This window comes from Crinia signifera, chromosome 8, assembly GCF_055691185.1.
Source record: "Crinia signifera chromosome 8, ASM5569118v1, whole genome shotgun sequence".
In the NCBI taxonomy this organism is placed as follows: Eukaryota; Metazoa; Chordata; class Amphibia; order Anura; family Myobatrachidae; genus Crinia; species Crinia signifera.
The window spans coordinates 123504972-123521299 of NC_139224.1; the positions used below are offsets into that span (position 1 = coordinate 123504972).

The window sequence follows — 16328 nt, forward strand, 5'->3', positions numbered from 1 at the left end:
GCTGTGCAGTCGGGATTCCGACGTCTGACTAATGACTGTCGGAATCCAGACTGTCGGCTAATTATACCACACCCCACGTTTCTGAGCCGTTTTCCCTGAACAGCTCAGAAATGGTATTTGCTACAAATGATAACCACACAAGGGTGATAGGTTATCTCCCTGCATTAACCCGCTTACAAGCAGGAAATAAACATTTAAAATGACATTGTATGGCTTTCTATGGGTGAAACGGGTTGAATCTGAAAGGTACAAAAACGGTATTGAAACTGCAATATACCATTTACAACATGCAATATGAAAGGGGTTTAACTGGCTTTTGACCTGTTTTAAGACACGTTTACAAAAATGGGTTGAAAGCAGGTTTGCAATGGGAAACCAGTATTACATACAAAGCCATTACTCTGACTACACCAATTTATATCTCTTTGCTTATCTCTTAATATATCCCCACCCGACCTCTCCGCTCTGCACAAGATCTGCGTCTCTCATCCACACTAATACTTGCTCCCACTTACACTTGCAGGATTTTTTCAGGCAGCATGTGGAATGGAATGTCCTTCCAATCACATTAAGACTCTCCTCTAACCTCCAAACTTTCAAGTGTTCCCTGAAAACTCACCTCTTCAGGCAAGCTTATCATATTCAGGATCCCCATACAACCTCCAGTAGCATTTATATCTAATTGCATCCCATCAGGACTGTCTTGTAATCTGATGGGACTGTCATGCTATGGAATTCTCTCCTTATGTATCCCTCCTATTTTCCCTATAGATTGTAAGCTTGCAAGCAGGGCCCTCCTACCTCCATATCGGTTTGTATCTACTCAGTTTGTTTAATCAATGTTTCCAATTGTAAAACGCAACGAAATATGCTGCGCTATATAAGAAACTGTAAATAAATAAATAAAATAATAAATACACTAGAATGTTTGTAATGAATTTGCTTCCTATAACTGTTATCACTTTCACATTGCACTTGTAAGCCGGTATATTGCAGTTTTTTTTTTTAGCATTTTGAAACGGTACAAGCTGCAATGTGAAAGGTCCCCAGTCAATTTACCGGTTACAGAATACCGGCATTTGAAAACGTTTTAAAAGCAGGATCCTTCACGGTTCTGAGCCATTTTTCCTGCAGTCTGAACGGCCGAGAACCGGTTTGAACTACACATGATAATCTGCACAAGGGTCATTGGTTGTCTCCCTGCATGTTGTCACTGCCCACAAGCAGCAATTGCACAATAGTTTTATTGCAAAGAAGCTGTTTTTTAATGGGTGAAACGGGTTGAATGTGAGAGGTACAAAAACGATATATAAACAGTAATATACTGGTTACAACATGCAAAGGGGTTTAACTGGCTTTTGACCCGTTTTATGAAACGTTTACAAAAATGGGTTGAAAGCAGGGTTGCAATGTGAAAGCAGTATGTGCAAAGTTTAATAATGTGTTTCTTGTTCCACCAGGCTTCAGAAATCTGCTAATGGTATAAAAGATGCAAAGCTTCGAGGTACGATTCTCACTGCTGTTTTAGTTGTAATCTGGCAGAAATGGGCCACCAGTGAATTGGCAGCTGTTATAAAACTAAACAGGGACATTTACTAAGATGGGAGTTCTATTTCAGATGGGATGTTGCTATGAGGCGACCAATCTAATACTATTATCTTCTACAATGAGCTAAATAAATAAGAAGTAGGTTCTTATTGGTTGCCTATGGTAACATCCCATGAAATAGAACTCCCATCTTACAAAATTTCCCCCTGAATGTCACAATTTTCTCCATAATGGATAACAGGGATTTTGGGAATTCAAAGTACTACAACTTTTACAGAATGCCCACCTTTGATTTATAAAGGTTTAATGTTCTTTTATTTTGTTTAATACTTCCATTACAGATCTTCTGCTCTATGGTGTTGGCTACCACCATGCTGGTGTGGACGTGTCTGATAGGAAAATTATTGAAGGAGCTTTTACAGTGGGAGATCTGCCAGTACTTTGTACGGTTACAGTATATTCCCATAGAAAATGTCTTGCTTTTGTATTTCTGCTTCTAAAAACATAATGTTGGAAATATTTTCGTTGAACTTTTTAGCGTAATGAATCAATTGAATGCATTTTACTTTTCCAATGTAGTGAATCATTTTCTGTTATATATAACTAGATTTGCTTTATCCGTATATAGTTACCACCAGCACACTGGCTATGGGTGTTAACCTCCCAGCTCATTTGGTTGTTATAAAATCAACCCTGCACTATGCTGCAGGAATGTTCCAGGAATACAGTGAGACAGACATTTTGCAGATGATTGGACGAGCTGGTAGACCTCAGGTAAGAACCTTCTGTACATACAATATAACTAGAATGAACACAACACCTTACAATATAACCACATACTCAGTTGCGTAAGTTCATCCTAGTTGCCCAGAGGAAAGAAAAATATTGGTGCCCCCACACACACACCATCTTATATAAATACACGTATGCATGTGTGAATGTATGTACTGTATATTTTGTCTAAAATAAAGAGAGTGTGATGTCTACGTGACGTCTATGCTATGCAAGGAGGGGGAGTCAGTCACAGAAGCGTTATCAATGGCTTTGATTTTACTGATTCAAACTCACAGGGGAGGAGAGGTGCCCCCTTGGGAGCAGGAGCCGGCGTCAGATGACTCCATTGTCTCCCAGAGTTACACTTCTGCACATATACAAAATATACCGTTCTCAACTACTTGTACTTAAAGGCAAAACCGACCTAGTTTTGCCTTGAAAATGATTGCTGCTTATAAAATATGGGTAGAATTGCTTTGATTGTGGCACTCCCACAAGGCCACATACTGCCTTCATCACTACTGGCCATGCACCCTATTCCTCTCCATGCACAGCTTGAGCAGCGATGGGCAGTGGGGACTCCCCACTGCCCCCCCTCCATCACCTGACACTGCCTGCCGTAGGTGGGACACGGGATAGTCACAAAAATATGTGACTGTCCCATGAAAATCGGGACAGTTGGGAGGTGTGGAAAGGCACCACAAATTACACATCATAATATATGACGGAAAAGCTGATAGTTTCGCCTTCATGGGAGAAGGTGGGCTTGGTTATCAACTGTCCGACTTATATGAGTAAAGCTGACGGTTTTATGTTTCATATATGCCATGTAAAAGCATTGCTGATTCATTATTGTGTTTTTCTAATACCTATCTATAATTATTGACTATAGTAAGTTTCAAGTAATTATTTGCTTTCAGTTTGATACTACAGCCACAGCAGTTATCATGACAAGAATAAGTACTAGAGCGAAGTATGAACAGATGCTAGATGGTGCAGATACTATTGAAAGCAGGTACAGTAAGTGTTTATCCCGGAGGCATCATGAGGGGAGTGTGGGCAGTGCAGGACAACCCCAGGTGTTACCCTTCCAGGGGGTGACACTAGACTGCTGGCTTTTCTGCAGGGACATTATCCTGCAGCATTCAGCTCCTGTCACTAAGAGGGAGCAAGCAGTGCAGCCAGAGTCTTCGGGGCAGTCCAACATCTCCAAGGATGCTGGGCACATGGGTCTCATTCAGAGCTGAAATATACTGTAAACATATGCATTTCCGTACAGTGCATGCATACCAAAAGGCATCTGTGTATAGATTTGTGTGTAATTTATGCATAGAGAAGTAGAATGGTTCTGCTGGAGACAGGGGCATAACTAGAATTTTGTGAGCCCCATAGCAAAATCTTCAAAGCACCATTTGTGGGGACAGAATGATGGAGGGTGGGGGGGGGGCAGGCTTTGTGCAGCAAAGAAAGACAGAAGGGGTGGAGCACGATGGTGGGGACATACTTACAGGCGGAGGAAGGTTGTCACCAGGTCTGTAGTGTCCACTTCCTCTTCTGCATGGTGTGGCTTGGGGTGGTGGCAACAGCAGCGGCTCATTGCAGTGCATCCTCTCCCCCCACCACTTTAGAGCGATCTCCTTCCCCCTCCTCCACAGAGCAGTTTGGTTGTCTCGCCTTCGCCCCCCCCCCCGGTAACAGCAGTGGGACCCCTCCTCCGCAGGGAGTGGCTCCGGCCAGCAAACACAGTAGTACCTCTTCTCCTAACACCCCCACAGCTGCTGAAGTGGATCACCTTCTTCCACCACCTCCTTGGTTTTGGCTTCCGGCAGTGGCTCTGACTCTGTTCCTCCCATGCGGCAAATAGCTGGGGTGCGCGTCTAGATGTAGTCAGCCAGCTGACTACATCTAGATGCGCACCCCGGCTATTTGCCATATGTCTGTCTCTAGTCACCCTGCCGGCTGACTACATCTAGACGGCCACATACACCGTTCTTCAGAGAGGTTTGCCGGACTTAATTTTTTACGTGGCACTACAAGTACCTGTGCAGCAGGAGTGTTAACCATCATGCAATGACAATGACAATCGAGAGAGTGACTACATGCTGTGCTGTAGGAGAGATCATGCAGCTAGTCAATGCCCACATGGGTGTTCCAGCTTTGGGAGTATAATCGCAACAACGGCCAGCATATCGATCGAACGTGCGTACACTGCACTTTTGTTCCGATATGGGCCCGTCCGGTCGGATGAATATTAAACAGCACTGAACCTTCCACCGACCGAGTATGGACAAGTTTTTGCCCGTTTATCGATCGTACAGAGGGAGTTGGGACAGCGTACACACCTATACAATGGAACGGCCGTTCGTCCCAGAACGGAAGAACGGCCCGATGATTGTATATATGTGTACCCAGCTTAAGTCCCTCCAGCCCCCTCTCACCTGTCCCCAGCATACATAGAGCCTGCTCCTCTTTATTGGCTCTTCTCACTTAAGCGGTGGTAATGGCATTACATCACATGCGCTGTGCCAGAAGAAGAAGCCACTGGGACAGGCTTTTCTGTTTGAATTGCTGTTCAGGGCTACGGTAGAGGCTACGCATTTGCACGGGGGAGCAATGTTGGGCAACTGCGCATGCACATAAACTTATATGCGCATGTGAAGCCGCTTAGTGCATGCGGGCACGGCAAATTGATTATGCGCCAGCATGTTCGCATGCAGCAGTGTGGATGGGGGGGCGAGGAGGGCATGGGGCGGTGGACATGGGTTGCGCAGCGTTTCATGAGGGTTCAGATGAAAACGCTGGGCGTTCCTATGGAAATGCGCTGGTGACACGGGTGCTGGGGGTGGGCAGCTGACCGGATGTGAGCTTCCTGACCTCTTTCCGTGCCGCAGATCTAAGTCAGCAGAGACCTACACTCAATCTGCGAAGGGTTGCTTATGCAAAACATCCATTCACATGTGCGGGGAAATTTGTGATACGTGCGGCGGGCAGACCTTCGTGTTGTCGGTGTTTAGATGACCCGCAAAGCTGCATTTCACAGCTTTGCGGGTCAATCAGAATGAGGGCCTTAATGTGTAAATTTGTGTAAATTTGCAGTGTGAAATGTGTAAACGCTAAGGAACTGAATTTGTAGTATGTCTATGTCCATAGCTTAGAGCTTACTGTTGCTTCTGTAGCTGTATTGCTTTCTGCTAGCTTAACATTATAAAATTAATTGTACAAATAGACTAATATTGGTATCCAAATATTTAAACAATTCCAGCAAATTTACTACCGTTATATTAAATGGAATTTTAAGCAAAATAAGCAATTATTCAGTTAATAGATTCAGAGATGTATTTTGTGACAAGAGGGTCCTGGAATTGCCAAGGCTAGTGTAAAGTGCTGTATATCTTGTCTATCCCCAGCCTGCACAGACATCTTGTGGAACATCTCAATGCAGAAATAGCCCTGCACACCATCACAGATGTTAACATTGCTCTAGAGTGGATAAGATCAACTTTTTTGTATATCAGAGCATTGAAGAATCCATCTCATTATGGTATGTTTTCACATACAGTATGTCCCATTGTATTAGCAATAGTTAAATATACAAAAATAAAGCAAAATGTTCACGTATATAAATATTCTTTACTTCATATCTTGTCTTAGCTGATAAGCTATGAATTAAAATAACCTTTTTTCTACATCAACCTAAATGCTAGTATTTAGTAGAGCTGTCTGGTTAGGTAGAGGTGTGTAAAGTGCAAATAAAAATGCTTGACCTGATAATTTGCTTTTCTGTGTGAAATGGGGGGTCTGGCTGGGACTGTCAAAAGTGTGCAATGAAGGCACGCATGAAAAATTTAGGGTGTGGCTTCATTGGGAATAGGCGTTGTCACAATAAATATTACCAATTCATGTTACACCACACATTAGTGACTGTTATTCACATTACACCACACAATAGTTCTACTTATACACATTTGGTCAGCCTGAGCTCCTGTGCCAGGTAGAGCCCCTTAGATACACTGCACCAGGATTATGCACACTGTAATATCCATTACACATTGTAACACACCGTAATGCCCATAACACATTATGCCACATACCGTAATGCCCATTACACATTATGCCACACAACATAATGCACATTACACATTATGCCACATATAATGCCCATTACATATTATGCCACACACCGTAATGCCCCTTATACATAATGACCCCACCAGTGCCCTTTTTGCATAATGTCCCCACCAGTGTCCCTTATGCATAATGTCCCCAAAAGTGACCCTTAAGCATAATAACCCCACCAGTGTCCCTTACAATTAATGCCCTTAGTGGACTCCCAACGCTGGACTGGCCTTCAATGCTGCTGGCCACTGGCTGTCCATGAGGCGCCAACTAGCGGGGTGTAGGTGCTGCTGCCCACACCTAGGTGCTCTGATTGGCTCACGAGACTCACTACATTTCAAATGGCCGCTGAAGGCATGGTTGCTGAAGCGCCGTAGCTGCAGGGGGTACAGGCATGGTATCTCCCCACTAAAGGGTGACACTCAGGTGCAGGCAACACCACCTGCACCCTGCTAGACAGAGCCTCACAGATGGCTCCATCAATTGGATTTTTTTTTTTTAAAGTGTGTGTGAGCAGGGGGTGCCTGTGCACATTTGGCACACCCCGTGAACATGACTATGATAGTGATCTCAGGCAGCATCTTTGCACACAGCTTAGATCTGCAATGCTGGCAGGAAGTGTCTTTTCTACATCCGTCTAGAAATCAACAATATACTATATGCGCCAATTAAGTAAATTGAATCCTTTGCATTTGTAGTGTTTGTTATATGTGAAGCAAACAATTAGTGAGGCTTGAATTAAGTTTCTTTGTTTCCTCACTGTCTTATTGAATGGAAAAAAAAATAAACAAACAAATCTAATTAAGAAGCAGCGCTTCTTTTTAATTAGCAGACTCCTCTGTTATATTTGGGGGGGTTGTACCAAAGAGGTTAGAAATTGTCTCATCAGTTGATGCTGCAGCTGAATCAGAAATAATTTCTTGCTTTATGTGCTATAGCACCATCCGGTCCAGACCAGGGCCCAGTGCTTAGGTTTATTTGTGTTTTGTGGTTGCCATTTTTACTGCTTGTAATTTAATACATTCATCTAGAATCTACAGTAGTTTTACTATTTTTCAGGTTTCCCAGAAGGATTAGATACAATGGGAATTGAAGCAAAATTGCAAGGTATTCTAGTGGTTTTAAACCTTTTTACACACATTTACACACATTTACAGGATGTGCACAGAAATTGTTGGTGCTGATATAGTGTTCTAGCTATGGCTGGATAAAGGGCCACATGGGCTTCGGCTGCTAATGATCAAGGCATACTTGCCTATCCACCCCGAAGCTGCGGGGGCTACGAACTTTCAGGGTAGTGCCAAGCAGCGCCGCAAGGGTAGGTGATGCTCCCGCTTCCTGCTCGGTTCCTTGTGAAGGGGGCAGGATGATGCACAAAGCAGGTAAATGCTGCAACAGCTAAAATATGGGTATTACATAATTTACCCCTACTCGCAGTACCACGAATCATGGGCAATTACCACATTTTGGAAACAGGTCTTATAACGTGATAGTCTGGCCCCACCCCCTGAGTGAGGTGCTGCATCTCTTCTCTAGGCTACCCTCAGGGGGAAGACTACAAAGCAAGTAAGTATGGATCAAGGTCCAATTGTTAGAAGCTGAGGTGGTGTCATCAGTACTGTGTGGGTGTGACTAGTGGCATGTGCGATAGTGATTCTCAGCCTCTAAAGGCCCCCCATACACTATGAGATTTATCTTACCTGTAAAATTGCGTGAGTTCCCTTCAATTTCCCCTGCAGCTTCCCAGGAGGCCTACATACAATTTGACACTAGATGTGCCATTAATGCAAATTTGGATGTGCCACTGAGACAATGCAGGCTGGCACCTAGCACACTGGCTAAAGCGTCCATGGGACAATGCAGGCTGGCACCAAGCACACTGGCTAAAGGCCCCCATACATTAGGCCGACTTGTTCTAAGGACAATTCGGACCCAATTCTCCTGCGAGCTACCCGGCAGCTCCCCGGGAGGCTCACATACAATTTGGCACTTGATATGCCATTTTTTACATGTGATAAATCGCATGAGATGCTGCTGGTTTTGCGCCAGCAGCAGGCTATCTCAACAGCAGGGACATCGCTGTCCCTGCTGTTGGCTCTGGGCTGCGCTGGGGATCTTGCAAGTAGTGAGATCCCGTGCATGCCCAGTCCAGCCGGCCGGGGGACAGGAGACAGCGCATCAGTGTAAACTGATGCGCTATCTCCAGGAGGGGACACCGCAAAAAAAAGAGCAGAACATTGTTTTGCTGTTCCAACGATGGAGGGAAACCATCTGGTTCTCCCCCATCGATGGCTAAAGTATTCGACATTGGCCATGAACCATCAATGATTTCAAATCATCGATGGTCGATGGCCATCCCCACCTGGAGCTGTACACAATGATATATCGGATCTGAAACATCGTGGGTGCTAAAAAGCACCCACGATGTGCCCATGGTGGGTCAGATGCCAATATATCTTATGTTCAGCAGGTCCGACGCCCTGATCCGATCTGCTGCGCACGGGACCGCACATCAGATCAGATGTCAAACACATGCGATTTTCGGCCAATTTCACCCGATTTATCGTCCCAAAGGGCCGAAATCGGGTGAAATCGGCCGAAAATCGCATAGTGTATGGGGGCCTTAACAGGTCACATTTCTCAGAGCACCGCACAGGTGTGTTATTAACTACTACATTTTAAAGATCCACAGGTGCCTTGGAAATCATGAGCTGTTTGAGGTCCTGAGGACTGAGCCTGAGAACTCCTGACCTACACTATTAGCTCCAATGTCTCCCTAAATACACAAAAATAGAAATATTCCATAATGTTTTATAATTGCAGTTAGCTGCAGTCATGGCAGAGGCTGATTGTATACCATGGGCCAACTGTAGTGCAAGAGCTGGCTTCAGTCAAATATTTTCAGGCCTACAATTACAATTGTGTTCAATTATGTGTGAATAAAGGTAATTCTAACTTTGTTTTAAAAACATTTAATATTATATATATTATATATAATAACAGCAAATTTTTCCTCTGAAATAACGATTCTCCCTATTCAATGGAGACAATTTGCTGCAAGTGAACAGCGAATGTCTGCCAATTCGCTGTGTGCGATTCGCCGGTGGTTTTTCAATGGGGTTTTTACTCAAATTCGCCGAGAGTGTATTCAATGCTCAAATGGAGAACTGCTTTCTCCAGTGATTTTCGCCATGATTCACCGTTTTGCATTTGTCATCTTTTTAAGGTGAACTGGAAAGTGATCTTTTAAAATAATGGGGTTTTTATTTAATTTTTTGGTGTAAAAAAATCTGAATTTTTTTCTGTGAAGGGGCATGCTATTTTTATTCATGCGCTAGCAGCACGCTAATATATTTCTCTTTCAATGGTCCTGGTGACACAGCTCAACACTGGGATGTAGGAGGGTCCGAAGGAGCCAGGCACCTATCCTAAAGCTTTAGAGGGTAGGCTCCTCCCCTACTGCATCCCGGACTCTTCAGTTCGTGTTAGGTGCCCACTGGAGTGGGTGCTATTCTAAAGCAGTTAGGTTTTTTTTATTGTTTTATTAACTTTTCACTCTAGCTAGGTAGGCACAGTGTGAGGATTCTAGTTAGTGAATCCTCATACTGCTAGCGCAGCAGGAGCTGACAGAAGCGCGTTCTGTCAGCTCCCTGTGCACAGGGGAGACGCTGTCTGGCCTCCCTGTGCAGCGCTTACAGCTTCTATTAAGAAGCTGCCTGGGCTCCGGAGCGCTCTGAAACCGGCTTCACGCTAGGTGGGGATCATGGGGGACAGGCGCTCCGTGATGGCGGCGGCCATTTTCTGCGGAGCTTACACACTGAGCTCCTATATGAGAGGACAGCAGTGTGTTACAGGCATGTTCCAAGTGGTCCCCAGCTGAGGGGGAGATACTGGAACTAGGAGATCCTACTAAGGGAGCGGCTGTCTGGGGGTGGTTGGCGCCAAAAGTCACGGACCCTGCAGCAGCAGGGACTTGGTCTCTTCCCTCACTCTGTTTTGGCGCCATTCGGAACGCTTGCAGCGGAGCTGAGCTGGCTGACAGATCCTGACAGAGTGATTGGATTTCCTGGGCATCGCTTTCCCTATCTGAAGACTACAGACAGCTAAGTGACTGAGTACATTGGCTTAGTGTGAACGCCTGTACATTTGCGCTGTGACTGTGTTAATTGTGAACATCATGTCTGTGCATCAGTCTGTGGTTTTGGGGGAGCGAGCCCCAGATACATTGAGCGCTTGCAGTGTTTGTACACTGAAATTTATCCCTGAGCAGATGGCCAAGGGGGGCTTGTGTATTGCTTGCGCTGCTGTGAAGCCCATGGGGAGTGAACCCCAGAGGGTAGAGCAATTAGAACCAGCGTGGGCCAGTGCCCTGGGCAAGTCAGTTAATGCTTTAGTGCAATTGCTGGACAGAAAGAGTGATGTCTTGGTAGATTCTCAGAGACCTATGTCATCATCTCAGCAGTCCTCCGGCTCCTTGCCTCTAACCCAGGCAGATCCTGCTTTTCTACAGGTGATGCAGGATACTGCAAAGGGGATCAACAGGTTTAGTGAATTGCTAGACAAAATTGATGTTGATGCTGTGGGGACCCCTAAAAGGTCTTACTCGGTGCCTTTAATGGTTGATGATGAGGAGGGAGCATATGCAGACATTCCCTGGGAGCAGGGTGATGATTCTGAGGATTCCTCAGCCGCAGGGGTGGAAGATTTGATTACTGCTGTTAAGCAGGCATTAAATTTGTCTGTGGAAGATAAAACTCCTGCAAAAGGTGTTTGTAAACGGCAGCGTAAGGAAGCTGTTACTTTTCCTTCAGATGAAGGTTTACAGGATTTATTGGAAGGGGCTTGGAAAACCCCCGATAAGAGGCTTCTGATGCCTAAGAGATTCTTAAGTCTGTACCCCATGCCTGAGTCTCATGCGGATCTCTGGGAGAAAGTTCCAGTGGTTGATGCTTTTGTGGCACGTTTGTCAAAAGCTACGGTGTTACCGGTACAAGGAGGGGCAGCTTTTAAAGACCCCGTAGACAAAAAGCTGGAGGGTAACCTCAAAGCAATATTTGAAGGGGTGGGATACACACTTCGTCCCCTGATTGCTTCAGCCTGGGTCTCTAAGGCCATGATTGCGTGGGCTAATGATTTGTGCACTATTTTACACGCTGACCCTTGTGTGCTGTTACTTGCGGAAAAGCTGAAAGCAGCAGCAGAGTATGTGCTGGAGGCTGAGGAGGAAGCTCTCAAAATGGCTGCTAGAGTTTCCACAGTGTCGGTCAATGCCAGGAGAGTGCTCTGGCTTAAGGCTTGGGAGGCAGATAATGAGTCTAAGAAGGCTTTAAAGGCGTTAGCTTTTAAAGGAAAGCTGTTATTTGGCTCTGAGCTGGAAGAGATTATTAAGCAGGCCACAGGTGGCAAAAGCACCTTCCTGCCTGCCCCCGCAGCCAAACAGACATCTAGATTCTCTGCTTTCAGGCCGTCCTTTCGGCCCTCCCCTAAAGGAGGTGCGTCCTTTCGAGGACAGTCATATAGGGGAAAGTTTCAGTCCTCCAGGGGTAAGGTCCCAAAGTCAAAATTTGGATCCTTTCATAAGAAACCTAACACCAAAGGAGAGGACAAACCCTCCGCATGACTGCCAGGGGATTTGCCCGGCGATGGTCAAGGTGGGGGGGGGGTGTCTGTCACAGTTCAAGGACGCATGGGCATTACTAGACCAGGATTCCTGTGTATTAGACATTATATCCCAGGGTTACAGAATTCCCTTCAAAGGTCTTCCTCCGAGAAGATTCATTCCCACACCACTACCAAAGGAGGCTCGGCTCCATACAGCTCTCTTGGGAGCGGCTCACTCTCTTTTAGAGAAGGGTGTGGTGATCCCGGTCCCCAGAGCGGAGTGGAAAAGAGGCTTTTATTCCACTCTGTTTCTGGTGCCCAAACCAGACGGGTCTTTCAGACCAATTCTGAATTTAAAGTCACTGAATGTCCATTTGTGGGTAGACCATTTCAAAATGGAGTCTCTACGGTCAGTGCTACTAAGCCTGGACCAGGGAGAATTTTTGGCGTCCATGGATGTCCAGGACGCGTACCTTCATGTCCCTATACACCCAGAACATCAGGCTCTGTTAAGGTTTGAGCTAGGAAACCTGCACTTGCAATTCCAGGCGTTGCCCTTTGGACTGGCCACAGCGCCAAGGGTATTCACCAAAATAATGTCTGTAATGGCGGCTGTGCTTCGGCTGAGGGGAATCACGGTGATACCATATTTGGACGACCTGCTGTTCAAAGCGGAGTCAGCAGACATGTTGCAGAGTCATTTGGCAGAAGCCATCAGTTTTTTGCAGGCTCACGGCTGGCTTTTAAACTTGCAAAAGTTTCAGTTGGTGCCGTCACAGAGACTCCAATTCCTGGGAGTGGTTCTGGATACCCACTTACATCGGGTATTTTTACCAGAGGCAAAGGCCAGGGATCTGGCTGCCTTGGTCCAGGAGATTCTCGGCTCTCGGAGCACATCAGTATGGAGGTGTCTCAAGTTGCTGGGGAAGATGGTGGCGTCTTTCGAGACGTTGCAGTTTGCCAGGTTCCACTCTCGGGTGTTCCAGTGGAACATTTTGACGACTTGGTCAGGAAACACGCAGACCATGAAGTCAGAACAGATAGTGCTGTCTTCGGAAACTCGATCCTCCCTGAAATGGTGGACAGAGGTGGATTCACTTCAGTGGGGTCGGTCCCTGCAGTCCTGGAGCTGGCTGGTAGTCACTACCGACGCCAGTCTCAGGGGCTGGGGGGGCAGTAGTCTTGGACTTGCGTCTGCAGGGCTTGTGGACTCCAGAAGAATCTGCCTTACCGATCAACATCTTGGAGCTGAGAGCTGTGTGGAAAGTGATTTCTCTGGCGGGAGACAGGTTACAGAGGCTCCCTTTAAGGATTCAGACCGACAAAGCCACAGCTGTGGCGTATCTGAATCACCAGGGAGGCACACGCAGCAAACTGGCTATGTGGGAGGTGTCCAGAATCCTCTTGTGGGCGGAACAGAATGTTCCAGCATTATCAGCTATATTCATACCAGGAGTGGAGAATATAGAGGCCGACTTCCTGAGCAGGGAGGAGCTGATGGAAGGGGAATGGAGCCTGAACTCACAGGTGTTTCACCAGATTACACGGAGGTGGGTAACCCCGGATGTGGACCTGATGGCATCCAGGTTCAACCATCAGGTACCCAGGTTTTATGCCAGAACGAGGGACCCACTGGCAGAAGCAGTGGATGCCATGACTATCCCCTGGGAGGGGAATCTCATTTATGTCTTTCCACCATTTCCAATGCTGGCAAGGGTGTTGAAAAAGATACAGGCCCAGGCAAGCACAGTGATCTTAGTGGCTCCAGATTGGCCACGGAGGTCCTGGTACTCGAGGCTTCAGAGATTGTCTGTGGACTCATGGCGTCTACCTCTGAGGTCAGACCTGCTAAAACAAGGACCGTTCAACCATCTTGATTCAGCTCGATTAATTTTGACGGCCTGGCTGTTGAAACCGCCATTTTGAGGAATAAAGGATTCTCAGAGGCGGTGGTTAACACAATGATAAAAGCCAGAAATTCAGTGTCTTCAGCGAATTATTATAGGGTCTGGAAGACCTATATTCGATGGTGTGAAAGACAGAAGTTGCACACATCACGCTTTAGATTGGCAAAAATGTTGGAATTTTTGCAGGATGGTTTTTCCTCCGGGTTAAGCCTTCAATCACTAAAAGTACAGATCTCGGCCTTGTCTATTTACTTCCAAAGAAGGATTGCATTATTACCGGAAGTACAGACCTTCCTGCAGGGGGTGTCTCGGTTGAAACCTCCCTACAAACAACTAGTAGCACCATGGGATTTATCTCTGGTGTTGGAGTGCCTTCAAAAGGCGCCTTTTGAACCATTAAGGTCGGCTGATCTTAAATTCCTTACGTGGAAACTGGTATTTTTGTTGGCAGTGGCGTCAGCAAAGAGAGTATCGGAGTTGGGAGCATTATCATGCAAGTCTCCCTTCCTTATATTTCACGAGGATAGGGCTGTCCTTCGGACGGTACCCCAATTTTTACCGAAAGTAGTCTCTGCTTTCCATCTAAATCAGGAGATAGTTCTGCCTGTGTTCCAACCCCCAGAGGGTTCGAGGAAAAGGGACAAATTGAAAAATTTGGATGTTGTGCGCGCCTTGCGCATTTATGTGGACAGAGTTAAGAGTGTCAGAAAGACTGATACTTTGCTAGTTTTGTATGACATACACAAAATTGGTTGGCCTGCTTCTAAGCAGACCATTGCTCGGTGGTTGCGCTCTGTTATAGCATTTGCATATACTAAAGTTGGTAGGCCTGTACCGGCCAGGATTAATGCGCATACCACCAGGTCGGTTGCCACCTCTTGGGCGGTTCAACATGGGGCAACAGCTGAGCAGGTTTGCAAGGCTGCCACTTGGTCATCTGTTCATACCTTTACCAAATTCTATAGGTTCCATGAGTTCGCGTCGGAGGACGCATCATTCGGGCGAGCAGTAATAAGAGCAGCAGACCTGAGCGTACCCACCCAAAGGACCGGCTCTGGAACGTCCCAGTGTTGAGCTGTGTCACCAGGACCATTGAAAGAAAAAAAGGGATTTTTGTAAGAACTTACCGTTCGAATCCCTTTCTCTGATATGGTCCTGGTGACACAGCGATCCCTCCCTTACGCTCAGTAAGTATGCCAGGTTCATGATGTTTCATGTTATATGGTTAAAAGTTATTTTTGAAAAATGTGCATATAATATATGCAGGCGTTTGTACTGAGTTAATGTATTCCAGTGGCTTTGAAAGATTGAACTGAAGAGTCCGGGATGCAGTAGGGGAGGAGCCTACCCTCTAAAGCTTTAGGATAGGTGCCTGGCTCCTTCGGACCCTCCTACATCCCAGTGTTGAGCTGTGTCACCAGGACCATATCAGAGAAAGGGATTCGAACGGTAAGTTCTTACAAAAATCCCTTTATTTAATTTATTTTATTTACAATTTTTTTTTTTACACATTCAGCAGCAGGGGGCCGGGAGCCGCTCATTAATATTCATATATTCACTGCACACTGGTCCCGATCATTAAATATGCAGGTGAGGGACCAGTGAGTGTAGCGGCTGAGGGCTCCCTATCCCAGTCCCCTGCCAGCTCTCCCTGTGTCCCTGCCAGCCCTCCTTCACCCCCACAGTGCCCTCCTTCACCCCCACAGGCTTCCATCTCCCTTCCTGCCGTTGTCCCCCGGCTCCCTGCGGCATTCGCTGGGGGGGTTAAAATTTGCTGCCAGGGGCAGCGAGCCCCTGAGGCATTGAATAGGGGGTGAGGGAGGGCTGGCAGCGAATGCACCAGCCCTCCGGAACCCGGCAATTGTGCAGCGAATCCAAAACAGGATTCGCTGCACAGGATGAATTATGTCATTGAATACCTGCCTAAGTTTTACAGTGATATGAAACTAGAGTTTTTCACATTTAGAGAGTAGCCAATAAAAACTTCCATGGCCACAAAATGATTAGATTTTCCCCAGAATTTTCCTAAACCTAATTTTTATATAGGATTATGGGTACTTATATGTTAGTTGGGCGCCCACTATAGTTAGTATGCTCATACCCCCCACTATCCATGTCGGCATGGAGTTGATTTAATATAGTGTGGCGAGCGCAACGAGCCCCGCGAGGCAACGTGGAAAACTAAGCAAATAGCTTAGTGGGCGCCCAACTAACATATAAGTACCGGATTATATTATAGTTTGATTTGCAGATTACTAATATATTATTTTTTATATTTCTAACAGAACTTTGCTTGAAAAATCTAAATGATTTATCTTCTGTTGGATTGATTAGAATGGATGAGGAAATAAATTTTAAACCGAACGGTAATATTTAGAATGA

General features: G+C 46.0%; 1 protein-coding gene across 10 annotated transcripts in view; it reads left to right on the top strand.

Moving 5' to 3' along the window:
• Positions 1–16328, top strand: part of HFM1 (helicase for meiosis 1) — a 166941-nt gene that overhangs the window by 58929 nt on the left and 91684 nt on the right. For 8 of the 10 annotated variants that reach the window (XM_083157114.1, XM_083157123.1, XM_083157124.1 and 5 more), the window contains 7 exons: positions 1461–1504; positions 1890–1991; positions 2177–2322; positions 3243–3337; positions 5730–5863; positions 7498–7545; positions 16232–16312. In XM_083157114.1, coding sequence (XP_083013240.1) covers positions 1461–1504; positions 1890–1991; positions 2177–2322; positions 3243–3337; positions 5730–5863; positions 7498–7545; positions 16232–16312 — 650 coding nt within the window. The remainder of the gene's footprint in view (positions 1–1460; positions 1505–1889; positions 1992–2176; positions 2323–3242; positions 3338–5729; positions 5864–7497; positions 7546–16231; positions 16313–16328) is intronic. The other 2 variants (XM_083157118.1, XM_083157119.1) reach the window with 2 other exon arrangements.